Genomic DNA, 27,072 nt, shown 5'->3' with positions numbered 1-27,072 from the left:
TATTCAATAGCGTTAAAACTCAAATAAAAATCGCTATTGAATAGATAAACTACCGCTAAATATACTCATAGAGCCCCCGGCTAGTCTTATATTGTCATCAAACCTTTCGATTTGAAGGTTAAAATAATTCGGTACAATCATGACCATTTGTTTATTCATGGAGACCGGTTAAATATCATCGGTGAACAAGCAAATAACAATATTGAAATTCCATCAATAATTCCTACATATGAACATTATTTTAAGCTATGATCCAACAAACCAGAAAATTCTATATGTTCTATCTGATAATCAAAATAATAGTGATTTTTTCCTAAATTTTTGTTTGAATAGACTTGATGAGTAAAGTCACCCTGCCACCAACGTGACTTTATAAACACCGATAGCTATCTTCAAATAGTATGTCATCGTTCGCTGAATTACAATTGAAATAATTACGATCTTATCACTGCAACCATAATTCCAGCCACAACATCCGACTACTGAATAGATAAAGTTAAAATTTGGACATTTTACGTCCGTATCAATGAGAGATTTAGTATCTCTTACCTTGCGACCTAGCCTTTGTTATCAACCGAGTGTAAAACTATTGTTTTGCTATGAGAATATCAACTGCAACTTTACTACTCGATGTTAATTTTATAACCTCCCATTATAGCATAGACATTTCCTTTTCTGTTGATGGTTTTATTCAAGGTTGGTAGAAGTGATCGAACGCTTTACAATGTAGATAATATCGGAAAACACTTTCGCTGTCCGCCAGCTGGACCGTGCACCATCGTGCTGAAAAATTACATATTTATTGCTTGAGTGAGCTCGAGATGTTTCACCTTAATAGCTGGGCTGTCCTCAAATACGATCAAGATTGTAACGTGAAATAAGAGAGCAAGTTGTATGTATTTATATCTGCATTGCTCTTGAATGTATACCTTGTAGGGGAGCCTCCGACCTAGACACACCTAATATGAATAAATCCATATATTAATTACCTATGGTAACACAATATCTCTAGCCCTCTAAATAAAAGACTTATCAATTACCAAAACGAAGACTAATCAATTACCTATCTTCTTTTACTATGTTTAGGAAAATGGAATGCATACGTTTTTCAAACAAATTTCTCGATCAAGACATATAGCAAATTAATTTATATTTGGCAATATGTTACAGAAATCACGTCCTAATACGGTCAGAATATAAAATAAAACATAGAACTGACGATTACCTAACACACCTGATGATGTGTACAGTATTTCAATTGTAGCTTTTATACTTAAACATTATAAGTAACAATTACAATTATAATTAAAAAAAATCGTTTTTTATATCTTACTGCGCTATATAGAAACCACCTCAATTCAAATATTGTGTGTAGTAATGTCAAAGCAACAATTGAGAAAATGATTTTTCCTAACACCATGGGTGGAGTGAATGATGATGATGTTCTGAATGTTTACAGAGTCGCGGGGGTGCGCGGCCACCCCGCGGTAGGGAGCGCGGCGCGCGCGGGGCCTGCGCGGGCGGCGGCGTCGCTTTTCACCGTCCATGCGCCGCGTACGCCTACCCGATATAAAAGCCTCAACCGCCCATTCACCCGCTCGCAGTGTGTGCTTGAACGTTATAGTGACCACTACTCCCGTGTCAGGACTTACAGTTTAATCATGAATTCACGGTGTTTAATAGTGCTAGCAGCCGCCCTCGGCGTGGGTACGTAACATTTGAAATATTTAGGGTGCGGTCGACCTGCGTGACAGATAAGCCCGTGTCCAGTGACGACAGAACTATCTAGATGTGTGGAATGGCTCTCATATATCCATAAAAATGTAATTGAAGTAGCGACGCGAAAGCAGCCGAAGTGTGATCGATACAGTTTCCACACTTAGCGTTGCAACTTCGCGAGCGCAACAAGTGCAGAGAACAGCTAGATTGCGGCCGACGATTTTGTGGTGTAACGACTACTACTTGCCCCAGTGACACACGGACTGATCTTATCACTTATTACATTAAACTTTAATTTAAATAGTTATCATTTCAGCTTGAGTGTGCTATGCCTAAAGTTCCTTAAATGTTACTTATTGCTCCCATCTTTATAGAACAATAGAGCATGTTACATATTGATGTAATTAATCACATAATGCTTCACAAACGTGTGAACTAGGCTTCATTGCGTTGTCTATCAACCCCATTTCTAATACTGGCACCATTTTTTCATACAACATGTCAATGACCTCATAACGTCGCAGGTAGCAGCTATGAAAGCTAGTACTCTACATTATCATTTCCAGAGCTTGTACCTATTTGTATTCGAGAATGAAAACATTTCACTGTCCTCAACGCTAAAGCGTGAAAGCTGTTTCTCGTGTTTCCTTTATAATTATTTATTACAACAAAACTCTATTACTTGGCAGTTTCGAGTAAACTGCGTATTGAAAGTTTTGGTCTCCCAAGAGGAACGGTGCAGAAGCTTTCACTTAATTCATCGTTAACTGTTTATGTGCAATATCCACAAATTGCATTATTCCAATAATTTTGGATTGTGGACATTATCATTGAGATTACGTAACCATTTCTATTGGAAGAAATTCTATGACCTTAGAGACGTGTCGTAATCCATTTAACAGTTTATTTATTCTTTATGTAGTAGTGTTGCATAATCAAAAGTTGACTGATTTGCATTTTTCGTAACCATTGCTGGGGGCACTCCTCTGATTTATGCTAGATTATGACATACTTAAATATTTTAGTTGCAAGTAGGCTTTAAAATGAGATCAATACTTCCCACGTGTGAAAAGACCGTAAGTGGTGCATACAAAAAAATAACCACTATCATTCAGATGAGGAAAAAAATATACCCATCTACTGACTTTCAAATAAGCTATTCTTATAAAATCACGCGTCAAGCGTAATATTGTTATCGAAAGTCTTGATATTATAAACTTACATAAGAAAATAATTTACGGCGCCAATTACTTAAGGCATTTCGTTTAGTATATTATTTACTTTATTACCAATTTGTTTTGTAACAATTACACTATACAACTACTTTTAAAAAATAATTTAGTTCGCCAATTACTTATCGATCAGATAACAAAGTATCTATGCATCCTTTGATTTATAGACTTCCGTACCAACATCTATAGCTTTTACTTCCGTCCAGTTAATGCAGGAAGTTGACTTTGCGACAATATCATTTCACGGCGATATCAAGAATAATTTATTGATTAATTTATGCGAGCTATTTTGTTCGTTATATAGTTGAACAATTACTAAATGATAAAAAGGATAAAGGTATTTAACGCAATCTTCCGCAAAGTGAAGTGGTACCTAAACTAATAATCTTAACTATTTTAATCTAAAATTTATTCCCGCTCAAAGCTGCACAGAATTTCTACTCATAGGCGTGGTGGAACTTGTCCTAAGACCGGCTTCAAATGATATCATTAATATAAAAGTCGTGTTGTGAGGCAGGATGTTCAGTTTTCACTCGGAGGTTAGTTATGAGGCGATGAAGGAATTCACCATTGTTAGGATTTCTAACACGTACCTAGTTCTCACGGGCGCCACGTATCAATTGCGCAAGCTCCGATATTTTCTGTTGCCTTTTCTCTAGCAGAACGATCTTGATGCATCACGAATAGTCTACTTATCTAGTAACTCACATACAGATAATGCATTCTTTTTTTGCACTCGAAGACTTTTTCTTAGTTTCGCGTGCCAATGTTTTTGTTTTGTATCGATATAGTCCATGGTTAAATTCATTCAACTGAACATTCGCAATGTATTAATAGCACAGTTACATATTACGCTTCTCAACATTTAACGGCATTTAGCCACGCTATCAAATATTCATAGTGTATAGCAAGCGTGAAGGCATTCGATAATAGAGGCTTGCAGTGCGTGCGTGAATTTCACGAGAGCAATGAAAACACGGTGAAAATATATCAGTTGCTTGAGTGCGCATACTGAGACTGCGTTGAGATCGCTTCTATTAGATATTACGCGCTTGCAATGCGATCTCATCAAGATTTGTAATAGTTTTTAACTCTATAAGACTGCAAAAATATATTAAAGTGACTGAAGTAATATCAACAACTTTCGTTAGTAATCTTTTGTCAGAATTACCTTGGCGTTATTTAAATAATTATTCTGAAAAGATTGTTGAATAGGTGTTTGACATTGGTAGATTACCTAAAGTATTTTCGCAATTTTCGCATGACAAACAAAAAGTAACAATCTCGACAAATAAATTATTTGTAGTGAAAATAGTAATACACTCGTGACGATCGAAAGATGCGAAGTACCAATATTACCTTAAAAAAAATCTTGGTTATTCATTGCGTGTTAAATAAAAAGTCTATAGATGTCGACGATAATTGGATAATAAGGTTACTCTCTCTGATACAATGTAATAATTAGGGTGTAATTGTGTAATCCATTACGTTGCTCTCGAGTATTGATACGTGCAACAAATTGCTTAATGCCTTAATTGCTCGGCTATTGACTTCACTCGACTTGACTGAGAGGCATTTCAATCAGATATGTCGCGCAACTAATTTATTGTAAATAGCCTTTCAAAAAGTTTAAGCACCGTTTTGACAGATTAATATACTACTTAATAGAATTACCACACGTTGTAGTTTCTTTAAATCGACGTTTGATTATTGTGATAGATTCGTTCTTTAGAATTTTAAGGTACATGATAGACAAGTACAAATTTTGAGACGATAAATAACAGAAACAGTACATCACCATTTAAACGTGGTTAGTTACATAATAGTAAATAAAGTCATCGTACATCAAGAGGTCACTTTACCGGAAATACCAAATAATTAACTATCTGCACGTAAACAATGCAACGGAAATTGTATTCTTAGATAAAAATACATCGCCGACAATGATATCTCACGGTTGAACGTTTGATTCAACAATAAAGCATCCTGTCTGTTCCCATCCAAAGAGTTACACACAATGAGTACACAAGTCATGATAAAAAATGAGTTTCCTTCACTTTGTTATTAAAACTCCTTGACAGATATACGTATCAATTTTTAATAGGCTCTCAATGTATTTAAAATTGAGAAAAAGTTGCCTCTTCCGAACATAAGTCTAGGAGGCTGCATAGAATGTGACCTTGTTTGCAACTGAAACACTACAAGCTTGCGTTCGTTTTGTAATAAATTGTTTACGTGCATGATATTTACCTATGAACTCTAAAACGTTTGAAAGTTCTTATAGACTCGTGTTAGCTCTTTAGCTGGCACATCGGTTGTCTATAGTCAACGGATAACCTACAGAGTGCGGCGGGTGATTGTATGTCCTTCGAGCGACGATATAAATAACCTCTTGTTGGCCCTATGCATTGTGCTGTTGTTTTCATTTTTATGAGCCATCGATACTATGGGAGGTTTTATAGAGTTATTTGGACCAAATGACATGACATACTGCTTGTATTTATATGCCCGAATCAGAAATTTTACGATGATTTTGATTTCAATAGAATATCCAATTGAACTTTTAAAATGTACGAATACACTTCGAACTTGTGTTGTACAAAATCTTACCCATCACTTTTCAATGGATCTTTTCTTCCAAGTAATGGCTTAATTAGTAATACATAATGGTTCACGGTGCTCGTGCTCCAATGAGAGATAATTGAACCCTTTAGATGCGCAACTTATACCGTGTGGTCTAAAATTGAATTAGTTACGTAACGATTACGTGACGACACCTGCCTTGTAGATTGTATGACGTGAATTTGTATTGATACTTAAATGTCATAGCTTTGGAGACCAGTATAATATAAATTGTTACTTAAAATGCGGTACAATTAATCAAATATAAATAGAAAGTACTATTTTATCGTTGTAAAATTCTACATAGAGAAAATGTACGTCTTTGTTACAGTATATTTTTCATTTTCGAAAGTTTATTTATTCTACAGTCAAACTATAACAATAATCATTCATTAATTATTACGATATTTAATGTTTAAAATATAAAGTTCTCATAACAAAACGGGCCATTACCACCCATTACTCGGTGCTTAATAACAGTGAGCTTTACAAACTTTCACCGCTCAACAATGGTCGTTATCTAAGTCGGTTACGTCAGATTAGACCACTCATGTGCTAGTAATCATTTCTTTCGGTACATTCATGATTGAACGTGATCTCTGTGTACTTGTCTTGAGTAAAACGGCAGGTGTATTTTGGTTGCAGCAGATTTTAAGATTTAATTTGTCTTTTTATCAATAAGATTATAATTGAAATAAAAAACAGCTATAAAATGATGACAGCTTATTTTGTAATATTATCAGAATTAAACCAAAATATGAAAATGAGACATTTAATAGATGTCGATGAAATAGATGTCCCAAAACGATGAGCATCGTACTCCCACTTGATAAAAGGTCATTCGTGAGATTACTCAACGCTGCGCCGGCGCATCGTGTTAACGAAATCGAAAGTCCCACCCACTCGCTTGGTAGGTCAATTTTTGAGGCTTTCACTGTGTTACTTAATGTGTTACGACCTTTGTCATAATAATGTATAATGTTTATGTAATGAACACATGGGATTATTATACAATGGGTGCAATTTGTAGGCAGTCATTTCTACAATGTTGCTTTGTATTGTTATGGCTTATTGTAAAAAACCTGCACAAGCTCGCATGTGTTGAAAAAACTGATTGCAGAGAAAATTTACGATAAGATTACTCAAAAAAGAGACGTAAGAAGTAAAATATGTCTTCACTTTTCACAAAAAGCTTCAATAAAACTAGTAAAAACATTGGTTACAAAACAAACATACACGACTTATGTTACATAATACGTTATGACAGATAGGCATCGGGCAGATCGATAATTATGTCATGCGTACGCGCAGGGCTCCGGTGTCAGCCCCAAGCGTTGCGTAACACGCCCAGTTCACCGCGCTTGCGCCCTGGTTCACTTGCCTGACACTAATACGTCACACGAGAGAATTGCAAAGAATTTATCACATTGTGTATGTGTGACTAAAAACAACGTGTTCATTAGACTAAAAACAACGTGTTCATTAGACTAATAAATCTTAATGGTAATACTGCTTGAAACAGTTTTCATTTTGTAATAATAACCTTCATTTAAACCAGTGCTACATTAAACCTAGTTTTCGTGACGAATATAATAGTCACCTCCTTTCTTACATACTTACTCGATCTAGAAAGTTAATGAGTGATTTAATACCCAACTCATCCAGTAATTAATATCTAATTAGCGAAGTTGGTAATTGGCGTAAAGCAAGCATAACACGACCTAAAGAGCGGTGATCCGAATTTTCAATTATATTGAAATCGTTCTACATTTGAACCACATTGCTTATTAGCCTGCCCGCCGAGGAATGTGAGGCACGCGCCACCACTCTGGTTCACCTCGAGATCACCGTTTGATTTTAATAAGAAAAGTTGTTTGCACAGAGAACGCTTATGCAGATGCGTATAACCTACAGCTTTTTACTAAGAACTATTTAACTCAAGGTTATATATTATTATTGAAAGTAATAAAATCACAAGCGGAACATCGATGTATAGAATGACCGCTTTTACAAATGTACCGTTGCCAATCGATACAAATTGTAACTTTGGTAACATTCGATCTTTATCGATAACGACTTGATTGCTTCTGGTCAATAATAAGGAACTAAGTGTGGTCACTTTGCCACTCACTAGAGCAGGGCAACCTAAAAAAGCGATGCGTTCGTTCCTTTTGATTACATAAAGTAATTAGTGGCGTTTTCATCACAACGCTTGTTTAAATGTTTTGTAATGATGCGACTCACTCGATTGAGTAACCAAAGGTGTCGGGACACACTTCAGCAAAATTGATGAAGCAATTAGCGGATTCTTTGATACTTTGCGGTCCTTTTGAAACAGACTTAAATTTCAAAATACAGACATTAAATATTATTGAAAGCATTACCACCTATCTGAACTTTCACCTTTGTGCGGCTGGTTCCTTATAGATTTATCAGGTTAATGTTACCGTGAATCCGCGTGAAACGACAAACGCCTCGATAAGAGCAAAGTGTTACAAAACTGCACGGATGAGGGCTTTCTTCTCGCAAATGTCAACCCGTGCAGGTGACACACATGTTGTGACATCAATGACATAACTTCGGCATGGGGAAGTAGCCACGCAGTACGTAAACAAGGTGTTAACGTTGTAAAATGAATTACGTATTCACAATATATTTCCCGTCGATTTTATTTTCAATACCTCTGTAACATCTAACGGCATTAAGACATAACGTTACATAAATTAGTCATACATTTCATACTTTAATGCATATTTCCGCGTACTAAAATGCAAAATGTAATGTTTGTGCAACATCTTGTAATGTTAGTGTTTGCTAACCGAGATTAGCCAAAACCGGCTTGCTTATGACGTATCAATTGAAACAAAGGCACACGTGTTCAACTAAAATTATAGCAAGTCGCAGCAACTGCGTGGTTGCCTCATTAGGGACTATTGCGTTCCTCGGAGAAAGAGCGGCCCTGCCCGAGACCGGTGCGTTGTGAAACCGGCGGCGCACCATAACAGTAGTTTAGCAAACCCCTTGGCGCTATATTTTGTAACAGAAATTAAAATTCAAAGTTGTGATGTGTCGTTACACCACTGTCGTCACTATTGGCATTTTGTCAAACATTTGCCACAAATAGTATTCAAGATATTGCTACATTATGTAAAGTAGGCTATCTATTGGCACCAAATGATATCATACGGACACGGCTTATATAATACGAAATAAAATATTACTCAATGTCAATCGTATGTTCTTTGACCGTGTCTAACGATTTGTTTCTTTACAGCGGTCGGCCAAGAATCCTTCAAGTGCCCGGATGACTTCGGGTTCTACCCTCACCACATCTCTTGTGACAAGTACTGGAAGTGTGACAACGGTGTCGCTGAACTGAAGACTTGCGGCAATGGTCTCGCTTTCGACGCCACTGACACCAAATACCTGACCGAGAACTGTGACTACCTTCACAACGTTGAGTGCGGCGAGAGGACACAGCTTGGTAAGGATAACTTTTATATGTAGTGCATTCTATAAACAAAAACATTATCATCCAAAAATGTTTTCCTTAAACGTAAAATGCTGTCAATCCGGTATTATGCTTTAATGAAATCGAAAGGAACACAGGAACTCGGTAACATCAGTTCTTAGTAACAGTAATTTAAACGGTCAAGGCCATTTTTTGCATAATCACATATAATAAAGGATAATGTTATTCAAAATACCAACCGCAACCAGGATGTCATAAAGGCCACGAGCCAGTATTGACACCATAGAAACAGACATATGAATACCTAAACACATCTCGTGATGTTTAACATCGATTTTATGCAAATATTCAATTAGAATACCTAATACCCCAGCAAATCTGCTAGCCTTGAACTAGAACCGCTTTTTAAAAATAATTATTCAACTGTTATTCAGAGTTTGTAGCAGTTTTTATGATTTTAAAATGAAGATTGAGTTTTTGCTAAGAATAAATGCAGATTGATTGCCGAATTATTCTTTAAATGACATTTCTGAGAAGTACCTATCAATCAGGTGTGGCTATATTTTTTGTGTAAACGGTGTACGCCAAAGCAAACTAGTTTTATTAAGTCTGGTTTGATATGTTCTAGCCATTTTAATGTATTAAATCAACTAAACTTAAAATTCTTTTCCGATCTCTTCAATCACTATTTTGTTTCACAGAGCCCCCAATTTCTACCCCTCACTGCCAGCGGTTGTACGGTATCTTCGCTGATGAGGCCAAGTGCGACGTTTTCTGGAACTGCTGGAACGGCGAGGCTTCCCGCTACCAGTGCAGCCCCGGACTCGCATACGACAGGGAATCCCGTGTGTGCATGTGGGCTGACCAGGTCCCCGAGTGCAAGAACGAGGGTACGTTACATGTTTACTATGTTTCGTAATCTGATCTTTTAGCACCTCTTTTGATCTTCATGTAATCTGGATCGATTTGCGGTTTCTGCTAATGACAGGTTGTAACCGCAGATCTTCAATCCACGTAACTTGAACTCTAGTACTTACACAATCGTACACAGTATAATGATTATATTTCATCTGTTTATTTTTCAGTGGTAAGATGGTATGACAGTGTCTTGGAAAAACTTTATCTGAAACCATGACATCTTTGTGCACATCTATATGTATCTCTCCAACTAGATCACCGCTGTCGCTGCTGTATTTCGGTTTCGCCTTCCTCACCTATGCTCACGTAACCTTTTTTGGTGTTTCCCAGAAGTAGCGAACGGTTTCTCTTGCCCTGCTCCCGGTGAAGTGTCTAACGCTGGATCGTTCAGCCGTCACGCCCACCCTGAAGACTGCCGCAAATACTACATCTGCTTAGAGGGTGTTGCTCGTGAGTACGGATGCCCCATCGGTACCGTCTTCAAGATCGGTGATGCTGACGGCACTGGCAACTGCGAAGACCCCGAGGATGTTCCCGGATGGTGAGTTCTATTTTCAATTTTCGTGTATATAATCGTATACACATTGCAGAATACTCGCTTTCAACATCGTTCTATCACACACGCATTCATGATTGATGGAATTTTACTCTTGGAATGATAAACGATTGAATGCGGATGTCCTGTACACACCGTTCAAGTAAAGCAATTATGACAGCAGCTTGAACGCACTGTTAGGTCTCTTCTACTCACTGGTTCAACATACTGGTTCTGTGGCGTTTACCAGCGTCTTGTATGGTACATTAACTACTAGTACCTCGAACCTAAACATGTGACACCAAGAAATCATTACCATGAAACTAAATTTTTGCTAACTTTGACGGGAGTTCAATATTCAAGTCATCCAAATGTTCTTGGTGTCACAGTACCCTAAGACCCTGTAACCACTTCCACACAACCAAAATCGTCCTTGTGACTAACAATTCTTCTTGCACAAAATAATAAAGTATTATTTATATGAACACATCGTATGCACTCCGTGTGTTAGCTACATTGTACACAAATCAATTGCATTGTACAGATGTCATCGAGTAGGTAGACATAGGTGGATATGTAGTGAGCAATGCTCGCCCACCTAAATAGTTGGCCGCAGCTATGCGGTCCGGAGCCTTGCGCGCTTGCGACATTTAGGACACGCTGAGAAATTAACATGACTTAGAGCGAAATAGTTCGCTTACAGTAGTGTGTCATGCACAGACGACCGTGGTCAATGCCGACCGGTACCTAACGGACTGTATGGTAATGACCGTTGTTTCATACAAACATATCGTCGTATCGACCGTAACTGTTCACACAAAGGTTAAATTATCAATGCCTTTCATTAAAAAGAGGAAATGTTTTACAAAGAATGCAAGTGACTGGTGCAGACACGCATTAATTTATGAAATACTTAAGAAGTTTTTTCGATATCAAGTGCTCAACCGCATTTATCACTTACAATGTAAATCAATTCGACCAGTTTATTACATGGGGTAATACTAGAAAAGTCTAATTCTTTATTTTTCTTAATACTAATATTTTATTGAGACAATGAGAAAACTTTCAAAATGTTTATCCGGTTCATGGTCTGTATACGGTGAACAATCGTACAGATCGATACCGTGATGCGCCTGCGCCGGTCACGACATAACAACTTCAAGTGAAGGTCGTGCAGACCCGTTGTTTTGTCAAAAACTTTTTGCGAGAGCTCTGGACCACATAATTGTTTGGCGAGAAAAACAAATGTTAGATAACGCTAGTCGGAAAAGCGAGCGGATATCATTCTTGTAGCCGTTTCAAGGCGGTTCACTCTTTAACGCCAGCCAATAAACAAGTATACATTACACAATTCTCGCAGCCAGTTGCCACTCACGTAGTAAAAGTTGCTAGAAATTGAGATAGCCATTTATGTTTAAGTCACTCGTCGATGTGATGATAGGGCGATAAAATGTAGAGTTAAGGCTAGCTAGTAGACGAGGCAGGTAGTAAGGTGCGCGTACATTTTCAGCGAGGACTACTACGGTGATCTGGATCTGAAGACGATCCGCAAGAGCGAGCTGCTGGCCGGCCTCCAGCAAGACGGCCAGACCCGCACCAACCAGCCCAAGCAGCTCAAACCCCGCCCCCAAAAGGAGAACTAAATTAAATTCCCCACCCCTTAACCTTTTAATACTCACATAATTTACTTTAAACCAGTTATCTCCACGCTCTATGAACAACGAAATAAGTAAAATGCTGGCTGATTAAGTAAATTTTAAACATTTTCTAATAAAAATAAAGTTGCTCATAGAGTGCAGAGGTCGTGTTCCAGGTTCAAAAATATTCGAATGTTTAGTGAGTGAGCTACAGTTGATATGTATCATTTCTAGTTGCCAAATACTTTCTCGTTGTAGCTTCTTCGAACAGTTTCATGAGGCACGTTAGGAAATTAGTAAAACCATACAGCGATAGATATATTTATTTTATATTGTATCTTAGTATTTATAATGTCCTTTCTCCAATTTTATATCGAGACCGGTGATATCAGCCTGTATAAAGTTTTCACAAACAATTCCAAACGAAGAGAGTTGTTTTGCATTTATGACAACGTAGTTCTGTGTTATATCCAGTAGGACATGTATAATTGTATCCGTTAACACCATGACCTTGTAAATATATTATTGTACTGAATTATCTCGCTGCGACTGAGTGTTGTTGTTTGATAGAAACTGTAATACTTAAGTTTTATTTTTAGTGATAAAATAAACAAAAATTTATAAAAAATTAACATATGTTGTATTCATTTCCTCTGTGTGTAGTGATGCACTATAGCACTGTTTCCTAACATTCTCTCTCACAGTCACACTGTATCCTAATTTAATGCAATCACCTTTCTGAACTATATAACATTTAATACTTTCTTGGTTCTTTTAGTAACTATTCTGTCTAATTTTATAATACTGACTGTAACAGCCATCGTCACCCTCCCTGAGGTCCAGGTACGTTAATATTCACATTTAACGTCGAACTGTGTGTTAACAGGTGAGTTCGATTCTTATACAGACGTTATTCCATTATCATTATTTCTATATTACTTTTTCAATTTCTGATCATTTTTAATTCATGAAAACATTGCTTGACTCATAATCATAATCAGATGATCTTGCAATATACTTAGTAATCACAAAAATCTCTCTTGGTTAAAAGATTCTATAAAACATTTCTTTTGATATATTCTACTCAACATTTTACTTACTTAAAAAGCTTTTCAATTGAAATATTTGGTATCAAAGTGTAGAAAAAAAGTAATTTAAATGTATCGTAACATTACAGTGAGGATTACTACGGTGACGTCGACCTGAAAGCGTTGAAGAAGTTGGGATTCTGAATGATGAGGAGCGACTCCAAGGACAGACTGAAGCTTAACCCAATCTACTTGATATAAAACATGGCCCTTCGGCTCTCCCCAATAGGGTACAATAAATCGCCTCTTCAGAAATATATTGGACCAAAATCATTAAGGTATATGACTAGAGATTTTGTAAACTACTCTAGGGCTAGCTTACAAAATCACGCATGTATAAGTACCACGATGTATTTTGGTCTTACGCGTCCTTCATACTCAGGACAAGATGGGGTCTAACACATGAGTGAAGAAATGATCCCTGTCTTAATGCAGTGCCTGAGTGTGAACGCCGCTTTAGTGTTAGAGTTTGATTATAGTATGACTGATGAATGCTAGATATTTATTCTATTAAAACTTAGAATATCAAGCATTATTGAATAAGTACAGATAATTTTAAGTTCAGTCATTGGTAGGAAAGATTAAAAATAACATAGTCTTTCGACCATGTTATTAGTGTTTTGTGGGTCTGTCTGTCTGTCTGAAGAGGCGCTCGAGACTATCTCTAAGCCATAAACTTCTAAATGAAGCCAACATAAAATTTTGGACTGTGTTTTATCTAAAACAATTGTTGCCAAATTTTGAAAACTTCAGAAACCTTGACATGGCACCAGCTAGCGGCGCTGGTGCTCTGTCGAAATTGTTCTTAGTCATACAACTTATATAAGTTAAGTTTAGTAACGTTTATATTTTAATTATAATTTTGTAAATAAATAATATTTTATACGAACTTATTTAGTTTCATTTCGAACCACAGTTTACTTCCTTAAATGCCATGTTAAAAAATCATTATAGAGTTTGGCAAAGATAAGCAGAAATATTAAAACAGCAATAAAATATGTAGTGTCGATGCATATTTAAGTCTATCATAAACAGGAAATTACAATAAAGAACAATACACTTCACTAAGAAGAGTTTATTTAGTGACACACTTAATAAATACACAATAAATTCGTAGAAAACATAAGCAGACTAATTAAGACATTCACGTTAAAGTAGGCGGAACCAACTGAACTAGATTTACAACCAATTATTCTGAAATCATAGGCCGGAGTTGTTGGTGCAACTGACAAGAGCTCTTAGACAGGTATTTAAATAAATGCACAATGTACACACCCTGCAGATTTAGATTACTTTTGAGTATAAGTAACTAAAGTGAAAGACATTACTGAGCCTTTATTACTACAAGTAGGACATTTCGAATACATTTCTTAATACAAATAGGTTTATTGCGCTGATTCACACGCATCACTAAATTTCGAATCATTAGTTTGATAATGAGCTGTCAATTATTTTATAATTAGATATTACTAAACTGTTTTATTTATTCCTGTTGCAAAACATAAAATAGGCGTTCAAATTATTATAATTTTTCTACTGTTAATATTAAATTGTTAACGAATTTTTCAGTCACTATTTGGACTATACATATAGAATATATCAGCATTACAGTGTAATGTCAAGCTGTTTGTGTTATTTATTATAAGTAGAGGTAGCAGAAGCCTTATCTGAAGAAAGTATAATACTGTTGAACTTAAACGGTAGTTTTCGCCATGGCTCCTATTTGAAGCTGACGGATAGCATCTTGTAGAGAAGTCGCTATGTGGGTAGAGGTCCAGCCTGAAATAGGAAAAAAATATCGTATAAATAAAAAAGAAAGTATATGATTCCGAGACACAGATAAAAACTACTTGATAAAAAAAGTATAGTTTCTTAGTTCCATCTGAAATCTGCGTGTGTTAAATAAGCATATTTCATTGGACAAAAACATTGTTGCGGTCTTCTAACTAATCATAACTTTCATATTATTACGCGACTAAATATTTTTGACATCAAATTTTAATATGATATAATAATGATCATATAATATATTACTAAATACCAAGTTGTAACGACTCTAGAAAATTACTTTAAGAAATATGTAAGTAGTAAAAAACTATAAAGTTTCGTTTAGAGCAATGCTATTGAGAAATGTTGGTCGCGTACGTTTTAATTAGCTTATGAAATATAAATATTAAGACATCATTTTACTGTGCTGAGAACATACTACATTATATTAATCAAGTTACGAAGCGAATATGCTTCATAACTGACATCTGTTTATATGAATGTAGATTAAGTTATAAATATTCTTTGGGACATTCAGGTTATTTATAACTAAATGCATGTATTAAAAGATTACAAAGAACATAAATTTGGGTTTGCAGCTGTTTGGGTTTGAACCTACAATATGCTATGGAATTACATCAGTTAACAATTATATATGAACCAGTATATATTCTTTCAGACCATTGGGGAAACCAATTACCAAATTCATTCACAGATAATTTCAATAATTTCTAAAAAGCTATCAACTTACTTTGAGTATTAACAATAGAGTTCTCCGAGATGACAGTCTTGACGTCATCAGGCTTCATCGCTGATGGTAGTAGGGGCATGACAGGGGGGAAGAAAGACCCTGGAGAGAATATAGGTGAGGAGGGGGGAGATGCTGGTGGAATAATGGGGGCTGGTGGATTGATGGCGGCAGGAGGACTAATAGGTGCTGAAGGTACCATAGGAACTGACGGTGGGGTAGCGTCAACTGCAGGAGTAGTAATAGATGAGGAAGGAATAGCTGGTATTGTTGTAGATACGGCTGGGGTGGAAGGGGGGACGCTGAATATGTCAGTGTTGCTGGCTGTAGAAGCACAGTCTACGCGAGTTGGGTAGTCACAGACACCGAGAACCTGAAAGAAGAACGCAAAACGTGTGATTTAAAGAAAACTTACTTTACGTACCTATACTACGAGTATCTTTGATTTGACCAAGATTTTTTTTCAGTGGAATTACATATAGAAGTCTTCACACAAAGTCGCTGAATCCCGACACATGTAAACGAGTAGATATCGGCAACTCGTTATTTCAAAAGAATCATGTCGACGAATTGTCACCGTGTGGCGTGTTTACTATATAATATAATAAATTCAGTGTTTTGTGATCATTACACCAGTGACATCAAAAAACTTAAGTTCAAAACGAATTTAAATTCAATCACCACACAAATTGATTCGACCTGACTAAAAGGTAAGTCATTCGACAAACAGTCTATAAATAGCACAAACACCTCGTTTTTAAACGGTGTCTGCCTATAAAGTTTATACACAAATGTGCAGGCTATCGTAAAAGTGCTGTAAAAACTCGTTGAAACGGGTGGTATCGCAATAAGGATCTCCATTCAGAAGTGCTGATGTTATTACAATGAGTCATGTTCCAATTTATAGATTTTATTGTCGCCTACTTTTCGCAGAAGGTAAAATAACAAAATATGAATTAATATTATATCAAGATGAAAATTGGTAGTTTACTATTGTTTGACAAAAAACATAGCTTGAAGTATGAAGTTGCGTTATTTTATTGCATAAAGATGTAAGAAAAAAACTTCTATAACAAGGGATCAATAAACGCAACAGTTTGGCACACAGATTCAACGCTTAGTAATGAATGCCTTCCAATGCAATCATTACTAAGCGTCTCTTCCATCTCTTCGCATCTCTTCCACACCTATATCAATCCGATGAGAAAGTGTTCTCATTCTACAAATAAATGTTATCAATGTTACAAAAACTGACTCAATAAGTAAAGAAATGACAACGTTCACTTGCGTCTGTTATGCGGAAGACCGTACCTGGTTGTACGCGAGGTCGGCAGGACACTTGAATTTCACGGGCTGTCGGTTGACGCACACGAAGAACTCGTTACAGTCCAACTGGTTCCTGAACGTCTCGAAGTCCTTGTTGCATTGAGGCTTGGTTGGTGGCTGCTCTCCTAAGAACCGATCAGATAAACAATATTAAAGTGCTACAATGTTTTCTTTTGAAGATCTTTACTATTTGTCGAGTAAGATCATTTAAAATAACAAAAGCAATCGTAGCTCAGTAGTTTGTATATTCATACTAATGATATATGTATTTTACAGAATTTTGATAGTTACACTAGTGTAGCCAAACACAATATGATCATATCAAACCAAATCTTTATATTGTGTCTACCCCGTACCCATCGCCTCGCCGTACCCTCAGATTTTACGTATGCCTGTATCTACTACGAAATCCGATGAAAAAGGAGTCTCATTAATGATTATGCTCATTAGTGAAATTTATTGCTTCTCAAACACCCAATTAAGTCCTTGTTAGACATAACAGTTGCTTTAGCGACGTCTTGTAAAAATACTAGCTTAACATATTTACAACATAAAGCATTGTTATAAAGCAGGTTTCTAGGCGTTCAAAGTACCATGAAATGTAAATTAATTTGTGGTAAAAAGTAACACACATCGTGTGAAGTATCATAGCCGTTGTATTTATGTAAAATAGTTATATCGATACAATCTGTTACAATAGAGAAAACATATTAAAATATTTGGGTAGGCTCATTATAATACTCTGTTACCTAACTCAAGTAAATAAATTATGTAAGTGAACGTAATGTATCAAATATTTTAGTTTTAAATGTAGGTAATTCACTCATAAGAAATGAAACTTGTTACATACATAAATATATTGTGCGAATTTGTTTACCAACTGTTTTAATTGTAGTTTACTTGAAAAGCCTTTCATAGAAGAATAATTTGACGCATAACTGGCCCATTTCTGCATTGGTATCTCCACCCAAATGAGAGAGGGGTTTGGTTTAAGTATAATCATCACCGCAGTGCCTTGCATTCCTTCAAGAACTGTAGGAAAGCATGGCATGAAAAGTAATACATTAAGTTATAGAACGTTTAACTTTATTCCTTCTATGTAAACATAGATTTCTCTTCATATTGTACTTATAAATACAACAAAGAATAAAGGTCGGCGCCTATTACGTGACGGTGTCAAACGATCTATGCGCTTTTATGTAACCTACTTGACATTTTCACCTAACACTTCTTATATACTGATACTCATAATATAAAGGAATTTACATATTATTATTTACTTAAGGCTGTTTATTTACTTTTGTTTAGGAATGTTTTTGAATAATATGCAATGCAATTAAAAAATGCATCTCGGTTTTAATGTTAAATGTGAAAGGCTTTTCAGTGATGGGGAAAAAAGTTAAATAACATTTAATATTTTTAGTTTAATTTCTACAATTACTTTTAAATGTTTGAAATAGTAAATATATTATGTAATTAATTAACTAAATTACGTAAAGTTAAAGTTATTTCCTCATGTACTTTTAACCAAATAATAATAAAATGTTGCAAAATAAATTTCAAAAACGCTAAAGTTTGTCTAGATTAACATTTAGACACTTGAAAGCACTAAAAATAAAAGTAAAAGGTTGTAACAAGCGTTTAAGATTAAATATTATCATGGACACTAATTATGATAAATTGAATTCATCTTGCAACCTACAATTATATTGATTACACGTTTATATGCAACGATATAAAGTCAATAACGACATGCAGGTACCAATATAAATGACTAGATGCCGCCCGCGACTTAGTCCGCGTGGAAACCTTTCCCGTGTAAATTCCGATCCCTCGGGAACCCCGGGATAAGAATTAATTGGTTCAGTAGTTTTTGCGTGAAAGAGTAACAAACATCCATACATACATACATTCTCACAAACTTTCGCATTTATGATATTAGTAGGATTATAAGATGATTCATTTAATTCATCATTAGCATTCCCTTTCTTCTAACTATGTTGGAGTCGGCTACCAATCTCACCGGATGTCGCTGAATACCACTATTTTACATGGAGCGACGGCTTAAGTGTATTCATTAAATAAAAACTCTTTTTACACAAATGTACTATCATTCATTAAGTTGAAATATTGAATGCGGGACATTTCTACAGACAATTTTATCTAGATTCTCTCCGGTTGATAAGTATGCTATCGTTTAAGCTATTAATTTATAAAGTACATCATTAATATTTACTAGGTGTAATTTTTTAACCCCATTCATTCCTTTTAAGTCTCATTACCGATCAAGATATGGGGAAACCAAGAAAGTATGATTACGGACGAGTTATAAAACACTTATTTTTTATTAAAATTACTACTTATGGACATAATTATACTGTTTTAAAACACTTACTCAGTTTTCTGGTGTCACAGTTGACATTGTCCGAATAGTCGCAGTACCCTTGACTGGAGAATAATAATCCTCTTGGACATTCTTGTTCGACAGCCCATCCATCCCAGCAGTTCAAGTAGTTGTTGCACAAGTTCGGCGAAGGAATCTGCGCTCGTCTGCCTTCACATAAAGGGTTAGGTTCAATGACCGGCTCCTTGGTCGGAGCTACCATCAGCTGGTTGTGGTACATAGGGTCTTTCTTGATTTGCTGTATCACTTCGTTTGATACGGGGACTGTGAAGGCGAATATGCTGCCGAAATCCTGAAATATATTTTTTGTTGAAACCAAAAATATTCTGAATACATCATGCATGATGTTTGTTCAATAATTGCCGATTTTCCAGAGTAACAGAGGCATACTCTTGAGTACAGGTTGCTATCTTTGCTATTTGGGTGTATATTTGCACTAGACCACCAAAGTAGATATATTGTATATCAGTTGTCTAATGCACATATCAATTGTGAAAATTTTATTACAGTCAATAAAGATATCGTCTTTATTACATTAATTTTAATCTCGAATGTGTCATAATTATTGGAGACTTCTCATGTTTTAGTTGATTGCATTAAGAAATTAATTAATAGGTTTACAAGTGAATGTTGCCGGCCATCCTTTCGACATTCCATCGTTAATGCTTAATGCCTGAGGCGACTATAATTTTATTCATTGGTATTTCATAAAATCATCTCAGACCCATCTCGGTTAACAGAGTGAGGTGTCGATAATATCCTTTACGCGTACATTTATCAGTGTTAAGAGAATTATTAATACCTGTATTAAAATTAATGTTAGGAAATTTTATTAACATTTTACGTGTAATTCGTATAATATACATGTAAATATTAGTATTCATACCTGAGTAGATTGCTCAATGATGAAAAAAATACTTGATACTTATATTAACTGCAAATACAGGCAGTAATAGTTCTAATGATAGAGATGTGGTCACAACCTTTTTAAACTACTTGCGACGTTGTTAATGTAAACAGGGAACAGTATGCTTAGAGATTTTCCAACTTACTTTAATAAATCCAAATATAGGATTCAAGAAACTTCCATAGATCGGTAGACCCGCATTTAGTCTTAGATTCTGTAGGTAAGGGTTGGAGTACGTCTTCACCAAATTGCCATCTTCATCGTAAACTGTAAGAAATAATACATATTTACATAAAAAATAATTTCTTCATAATCGAACATACTTCGATAACAAAAAAATAAGGCATACTTTAGCTAGATTCGTCACTTCTTTGCTAGATGCAAATTAAATAACCTTTCGATCGGATTGAGTCTTATTTATAAGGATCCCGCAGCTACACCGATAAAAGAAGCTTAGTTCCATATTTATGAAATGGTATTGACTTGGAAGAACGATTTTAAGACCCTATTCTTGTATGTTAAATAGTTGAATAAGTTGAAAGTTGATACTAATATATTACTGAGATGTAAATATCACAGACTAACCTGCACATATTATTATAATGTTATCGCTGTATAACAGAACATAAACTAAGGTTAAACTCTTCAAACCAAACCACAAGAACATACAAACACATATTTACATAAAGGCTACTGTATCCTATCCTCATCTCTCAAGAGCCGTCGACACATGAATCGTCCCTTGCTCGTTCAGTTCACGACACAAAATAAAAGACCTGAACACAAGACGTATTGTATCTCTTCTCAGAGCGCTGTACAAAAACATCAAGCAATAAATCCTTTGTAATCACACACGCACTAATAAATAAACCTGTCTGTCATTCAATTGAAAACTTTTGTTTTGTGTGGGATATATTTTGTAGGTTTAAACTCATGTTTTACTAGTTAAAATTCTATGAAGGATTTAGAGGAAAAGTTATGCTTCATATGCTGATATTATTTTGTCATGATTCTATGTAAATGGCTCTTGGTTGTGGATTTGTTATTGAGCACCGTCTACATATTAAGTTAACATAATATAGGGTATAACATTTTTCTTATCGATTGATTTCATAATGATATAATTATTTTTGATAACAACATTAATGACAAAGCCTTACATCGTGCTTTAGCAGTTACATAATAAAAAGAGAGCGATTCCACGGATATTTCCTTGCATCTTATAATTGTCTCAGAGAAAAGATTTAACAATTTTTTTGCGTAGCTTGGAATAAACCACCGAATACGTATTAAATTCTAAGTAATAGTCTAGTAGAAATACAAACTAGCTACCGGATTTATAAGTAATAGTCTAGTACGTAGAGTTATAAAGTAAAAGGTTAGTGTTCGCTTGAGATCATTGACCGAGTATGACCAGCGCAATAACGTGAGATATCCTTACATGTCAACTCATAGCGAGATGAAGGGCCGATACCACACGTTGATTAATATGGAACTTAATAGTCAATAGAAATGTTTTTCATAGTTCTTTAAGATCTAGTGACAGGAATCATATAAGTGTATATGATTCCTATCACTTGTTATGCACAGGGATAGAAATTATCATAGGTTTTAAGATAAGTGATTACTTTGTGTATAGTCAAAGAACTGGCAAAATGATTAAGCTATCTCGCGAATATTAACGATTAACGCTTTATTTTTTACATGAAAGTTTAAAAGTTATCACCGAATCAGACGTCAAAATCACAAATAGAAAAGCTATACCAGAATAAACTCTTAACTTATCATTGCATAACTAGTACTAGACGAGTAGAGAGTGTTCAGATTATAAGTTTGATTTAATAAAACCAACAAAAGCTATTTCAATTTAAACTAAGTAACATACTTAACCGTACGTCTACATCAACAAGTGAATGTGTCGAAGTACCTAATCTTCAAGACGAATACCCCACACACGATCACTTAAGTAAAATTGTATGTAAAGAGTTAAACTACAAAACAAAGCTTAAAACACAGAATTCCCAGCAATCGTGGGCGGAGCCTGTGTTTAAATAGATTCTGCTAATACTGTTACTTCTATACGATATTTAGTTTGTACCTATTCTATTCCAATTCTCGTTGGCTATTTATAGCACGATTGCCTTAATCGAATTAGCATAAACAATGCACTTTGAGTTAGTTCCGATTCAGACTTGGGACCTATTGGGCGCAGTGGTAATCGTGGTCACTTTGCCGCAATAACCATAGCGCCTCGTGTGATGGGCTCGCATCACTGTACACCGAGGACAAATATTTGAGTGATGAGCTCGAGTATCAGTTCTGAGCCTGATTGTAAATATATCTATACTTGCATGTATTTAGAACGATATAGGTATGTTTATCAATTATCTGAATAGTTGGCCTTATATAAATTGCCCAAATAATATTTATTTGTTAGTTTTATTTGTGTTATTAATTTTGTTGATTTACGAATAACCTTTTGTAATTATCTATTTTATTAGTCAACGCATGATTGACTAAGCTGCACTTAATTTTGTAATTACTTTGACTTTTTAATTACTAGTTACAGTAGTATGTAAATGGAAGAACCTGCCACTTATTTCGGAAGGAGTCTCTTGCTAGTGGGATAGAAGGCAAATGTTAGCCATCAAAAACATTCTGTAAAAACCTCAAGACTCGCCGTAAAAAGTTGTGAGATCTATATAATACCAAGTCGATTAATCTATTTAGTCTCTACTTAAAGGACCTTCTGTCTTAAGTTATTACGTATGTTATTATCATGCCAATTTAAATAAAATACCTTTAAATCAAATAGACCGACCTGGCCATCGCATGATTTGATTATTAGTATGTATCACACTACACAGCACGACAAGAAGTTAATGCTCCTGAAATGTTAATGGCGAATTTGTGTTTTCTTGCGATGACCAAGTCGATCTATTTGTTTTAAAGGTATTTTTGTTAAATTGGCATGAAACTAAATAGATTAATCGACTTGGTATTATATAGATCTCACAACTTTTTACGGCGAGACTTGAGGTTTTTACAGAATGTTTTTGATGGCATCTCACTTCTTTTTGTAGAGCGAACATAAGTCCAATTCGTATGGACAGACGTTTTTTTTTTCATAATTCAACATATTTTCCTATGAGAATGTTGTTCAGTGTCATGGGCTAAACACCCTTACCCACCCTATACCCCCTCCCGTTATGCCTCATATAGTAGGTATCTATTTATTTTATTTTCTACACTCTACAGTAATAATAATTCATTAACTGCAAATGTAACCTTGTAATCTTATACATTTATATGGGATTACAAAGTTATTGTTGCAGTTGGTGTATTTAGAAAACTGGACCGTAACTAGAAAATATTTAATTTTTCCCATGATTAAGACACTAAACCCTATTTGTATTCTAAATTTTAAGCTTCTAAGTCTGCTAGAAGTACCTTAGACTTTTGATGATCGGTGAGTCAGTGAGTCAGTGAGTCAGTGAATCAGTGAGTGACAAAATTCCAAATTTTAACAAGTTGTCATTCTTAAACTACTGGTTCAAATTGACTGAAATTTTAAATATACCGTGTTTATACAATGACTGATTAGTTGCTGAAAATCCAGGCTTCTTGTTTTATCCACAACGAAATTATAGGGGTGTCATAAATAGCCCGAATGGCTTCGAGAAAAGGATGTTACGGCCGTGCCGCTTTTTTTTGCTCGACTTGCGGGGGCACTTCCGTGCCCCCAGATATGTAAAATAATATAATAAAGGTATGTGTAATTAGAATGTAAATCGAAGCCTTTCATCTTGTTATACGACAAGATTAATGATTAAATGAGTACAGAAAGCAATATAAGATAACATATCAAGTCAGGACAATTCGGTAAATAACAAAAAATGTTTGCTGTTACGGTCAAACGCACGGGCAGATTTGTCTGATTACACTATTTTTAATGTCAAACAGATGCTACCAAAATTATTGACAACCGTCACTATATCTGCTAAAAAAGAATCACAAGAATATATTTCACCGTATAAACTATTATAAATATAAATATTAGCTACAATTTACTGTGTATCGAAACTAGAAAAAATAATAAAAAACAAATAAACCTACTAAAATTCTTACGATTCGCATTTAGTGCTTTAAAGACGGAAATTATTATGCCCTCCTTAATTAGTGAAATCTAGTTAACTGTCATAACTTAAATTGCAGCTGGCTATTATTTTTTAGGCAATATCCTTAAAAATGCACCGATTGTCTGATTTATGGATTACGGATTTTGTTTGCCAGTTGGTACATTTACGTAATTGGAAAATACCGAACTTTGTAAAAGACTTCAAGGAGACTTTAGTCGTTTTTAAATAGAGTAACTCTCATGCATATCAATTTAAGGTACCTAGTAACTTATAAAAGGTTTAAGGAACTGTGAATGTTTACGTCAACATTTTAAATATAACTGCATTCACTTACGTCTTCTCACGTAACTTTAAATCTATTTCAGCTCGCATATACATAGGTCTTTAAAAATAACTTTTATTGACTGAAGCATAAGCTGCAACTTTCTACGTATGATAATGCTAAACTTTACGACATTATGAAAATCAAGTCTTTTAAAGAGTCAGTTGTAATCCGCGTAATATTCGCACGCGATATAATTGTCTTATCCGCGTACAATTTGTCATTGAATATAATCTGTTATAAATATCAATATAATAATTTATCTATTATTATTATTAACAGATAATCTATTATTATTACAATAAGTACGATTATTTTTTGTAAATTGCTATCCTGTTAAGAAAAAAACAGATCAATAGGGTATTTACAGCAATTGTTATTAATACAAAACCAGAGACCTAAAATTGTTTTCGTCTAGTAATAAAATTCCATATATCTGATGTTCGATGATTACACAAAAATTCCCATTAAATTGTCATCATCGATAAAAATATAGTAGGTAACTAAGTAATTTTCATGAGATCTGCATTGATATTTTGCAGTTTCATCAACATACATAATAATAGAAATTATGTTTTATAAACTGATGACAAAGTTATGTTCAGCTTTATTTGATTTAGGTACTTCCCGTAATTTGTGACTGATGAACGAGCAAGATGAATCAATAATGGACAGATCATTGCATGTATTTGTTAGATATTTGAATTTATTACAAATAATTCATTATATTATATACTCATGTGTTATTAAATTCGCATTTGATTTATTATAGATTATGTTTGTATTGTCACAATTGTGTTCACGGTCATGGTTATAGTTTTGAATAAGAACAAATATTAAAAGTTTCACGCGATAATACTAATTGCAGTATAACAACTACATCAACCTTTATAATTCGACATATATTTCCCTAAAAATGAAAACGAGCTTTTGGAAAACAATCATTAGACAGGATTAGCTAACTAATTAAGTGTCTAAGTCTAACTATCAATTATCTAAACAACGTGTCAACTTAAAGGTACTCACACAACAATCTCGGCTTAGGCTTGCCCGTCTCGGCGCAACACACCGCGATCATAAACGCAAAGGATATAATTTTAATCATCGCGGTCCTTGTAGGCGGCAAACTGGCAGGACAATGTCAGGGCTAAAAGCAAAACCTAGCTTATATACGCTCCGAGATCGAAAACAAGTACTACGTGGGATCTAGTTTAAGCCAGGATGCCAAAGGAAAACCTAAAAGGGCGGGTGTGTTCTATAATGTCGCTGTTTTTATTGCACGGTTTAATGATTGAGTCATATAAGGCTTTTATTTTTTCTTGTGCTCTTTGTGGATAGGCATCGAGTATGATTTTCATGTGTTTGTGACATATGAATTGCATTTAGTGAAGTAGGAAATATTATTACGTTTTTTATACGTGTCACCAGTTGGAGCGACAGTAATAAGATTTCTGATTGATTTATAGGATTATAAATAGCTCCTGACATTTAGTAGAAAATAAAGAATGCTTTTGGATAAACGCACTAAATATGAGCAATTATAGAGCTATGGTACTGTAGTAGCGTATTGGATGTTTAAGCAGAGTCTTCCACCTTATATAAAAGAATTTTAAGAGAATTTAGGTTTCAATACTATAATGCAACGGGTCTTTAACGCGATTGAAAATTAAAGGTTAGGATACCTTATTTGTTTAATCGACGTTTCAGGCTGTGACCACGGTCGATTCAATTTGATCGAAATTTCGGGTAAACAGAACTTTACTATAAAATTACTTGATTATGTAGTTGCACAATACTAGAATTCTTTTCTAAATTTCAACTTTGTAATCTTATTTAATCCTGCATATGACCGCAATAAATTACCGACAGCTCTTCTTCCTGGCCAGTACTTTGTGTGCGCATTTCACTAGCCGCAATCTATTCCCAAGCCATTAAATCATAGTCTAAGATACGTGTACGAGCGAACCCTCTCATTAATCATACCTGTCGAGCGCATCTTCTGTGTGTGCCTTTATTATATCTTCTCATATCTAAGTATCAATATTACAGGATATGTTTGAGAGCTATGGATATTAGATGAGTATTAGTTTAAGTAAAGGCCTCAATCAAAATAGTTCGCCGCATAAAATTATTTAACGTATGCCACGTTAGATACTTCTCTATACACTAAACCTGGAATTAAATTTACACATCTCGTATTTAGCAAGTAAGTCAAAGAAATTATGGACGCATGTAT

At 35.0% G+C, this 27,072-nt stretch overlaps 2 protein-coding genes across 4 annotated transcripts; one reads left to right on the top strand and one right to left on the bottom strand.

The window, feature by feature from the left end:
• The first annotated feature begins 1,547 nt into the window (after positions 1-1,547).
• On the top strand, positions 1,548-14,112 carry Gasp (Chitin binding Peritrophin-A domain-containing protein Gasp). 3 transcript variants are annotated; one of them, XM_076132300.1, is made up of 5 exons: positions 1,548-1,707; positions 8,848-9,057; positions 9,747-9,935; positions 10,294-10,504; positions 13,313-14,112. In XM_076132300.1, exons 1-5 carry the CDS (start codon positions 1,662-1,664, stop codon positions 13,365-13,367), a joined length of 711 nt encoding a protein of 236 aa, XP_075988415.1. In that variant the 5' UTR covers positions 1,548-1,661; the 3' UTR covers positions 13,368-14,112. The 3 variants fall into 3 exon arrangements, with proteins under 3 accessions (XP_075988415.1, XP_075988404.1, XP_075988395.1); XM_076132289.1 differs by lacking the exon at positions 13,313-14,112 and adding an exon at positions 12,009-12,767 and having other exon boundaries at positions 10,297-10,504; XM_076132280.1 differs by lacking the exon at positions 13,313-14,112 and adding an exon at positions 12,009-12,767.
• Positions 14,113-14,620: 508 nt separating this feature from the next.
• On the bottom strand, positions 14,621-25,938 carry LOC142978578 (uncharacterized). Its single transcript, XM_076123078.1, has 6 exons — positions 25,863-25,938; positions 20,521-20,642; positions 19,460-19,760; positions 17,050-17,189; positions 15,742-16,111; positions 14,621-15,002 (listed from the first exon to the last, which is right to left on the bottom strand). The coding sequence occupies exons 1-6, from the start codon at positions 25,912-25,914 to the stop codon at positions 14,917-14,919; spliced, it is 1,071 nt and encodes a 356-aa protein (XP_075979193.1). The 5' UTR covers positions 25,915-25,938; the 3' UTR covers positions 14,621-14,916.
• Between the last annotated feature and the right edge of the window lie 1,134 nt (positions 25,939-27,072).

Source organism: Anticarsia gemmatalis, chromosome 2, assembly GCF_050436995.1.
Source record: "Anticarsia gemmatalis isolate Benzon Research Colony breed Stoneville strain chromosome 2, ilAntGemm2 primary, whole genome shotgun sequence".
Classification (NCBI taxonomy): Eukaryota; Metazoa; Arthropoda; class Insecta; order Lepidoptera; family Erebidae; genus Anticarsia; species Anticarsia gemmatalis.
The sequence above is the reverse complement of the archived record's forward strand: the minus strand, read 5'-3'. Positions and strand labels throughout refer to the sequence as shown.

What these genes read in the sequence shown, in the direction of transcription:
- LOC142978578 (XM_076123078.1), bottom strand. Translation starts at nt 25,914, where the DNA reads ATGATCGCGGTGTGTTGCGCCGAGACGGGCAAGCCTAAGCCGAGATTG. An exon ending in CTGTGACACCAGAAAACTGA is followed by an intron (nt 17,190 to 19,459) that starts GTAAGTGTTTTA and finishes ATCGGTTCTTAG; the next exon opens with GAGAGCAGCCACCAACCAAG. An exon ending in CCGACCTCGCGTACAACCAG is followed by an intron (nt 16,112 to 17,049) that starts GTACGGTCTTCC and finishes TTCTTCTTTCAG; the next exon opens with GTTCTCGGTGTCTGTGACTA.
- Gasp (XM_076132280.1), top strand. Translation starts at nt 1,662, where the DNA reads ATGAATTCACGGTGTTTAATAGTGCTAGCAGCCGCCCTCGGCGTGG. An exon ending in AGCAGCCGCCCTCGGCGTGG is followed by an intron (nt 1,708 to 8,847) that starts GTACGTAACATT and finishes GTTTCTTTACAG; the next exon opens with CGGTCGGCCAAGAATCCTTC. An exon ending in CCCGAGGATGTTCCCGGATG is followed by an intron (nt 10,505 to 12,008) that starts GTGAGTTCTATT and finishes GTACATTTTCAG; the next exon opens with CGAGGACTACTACGGTGATC.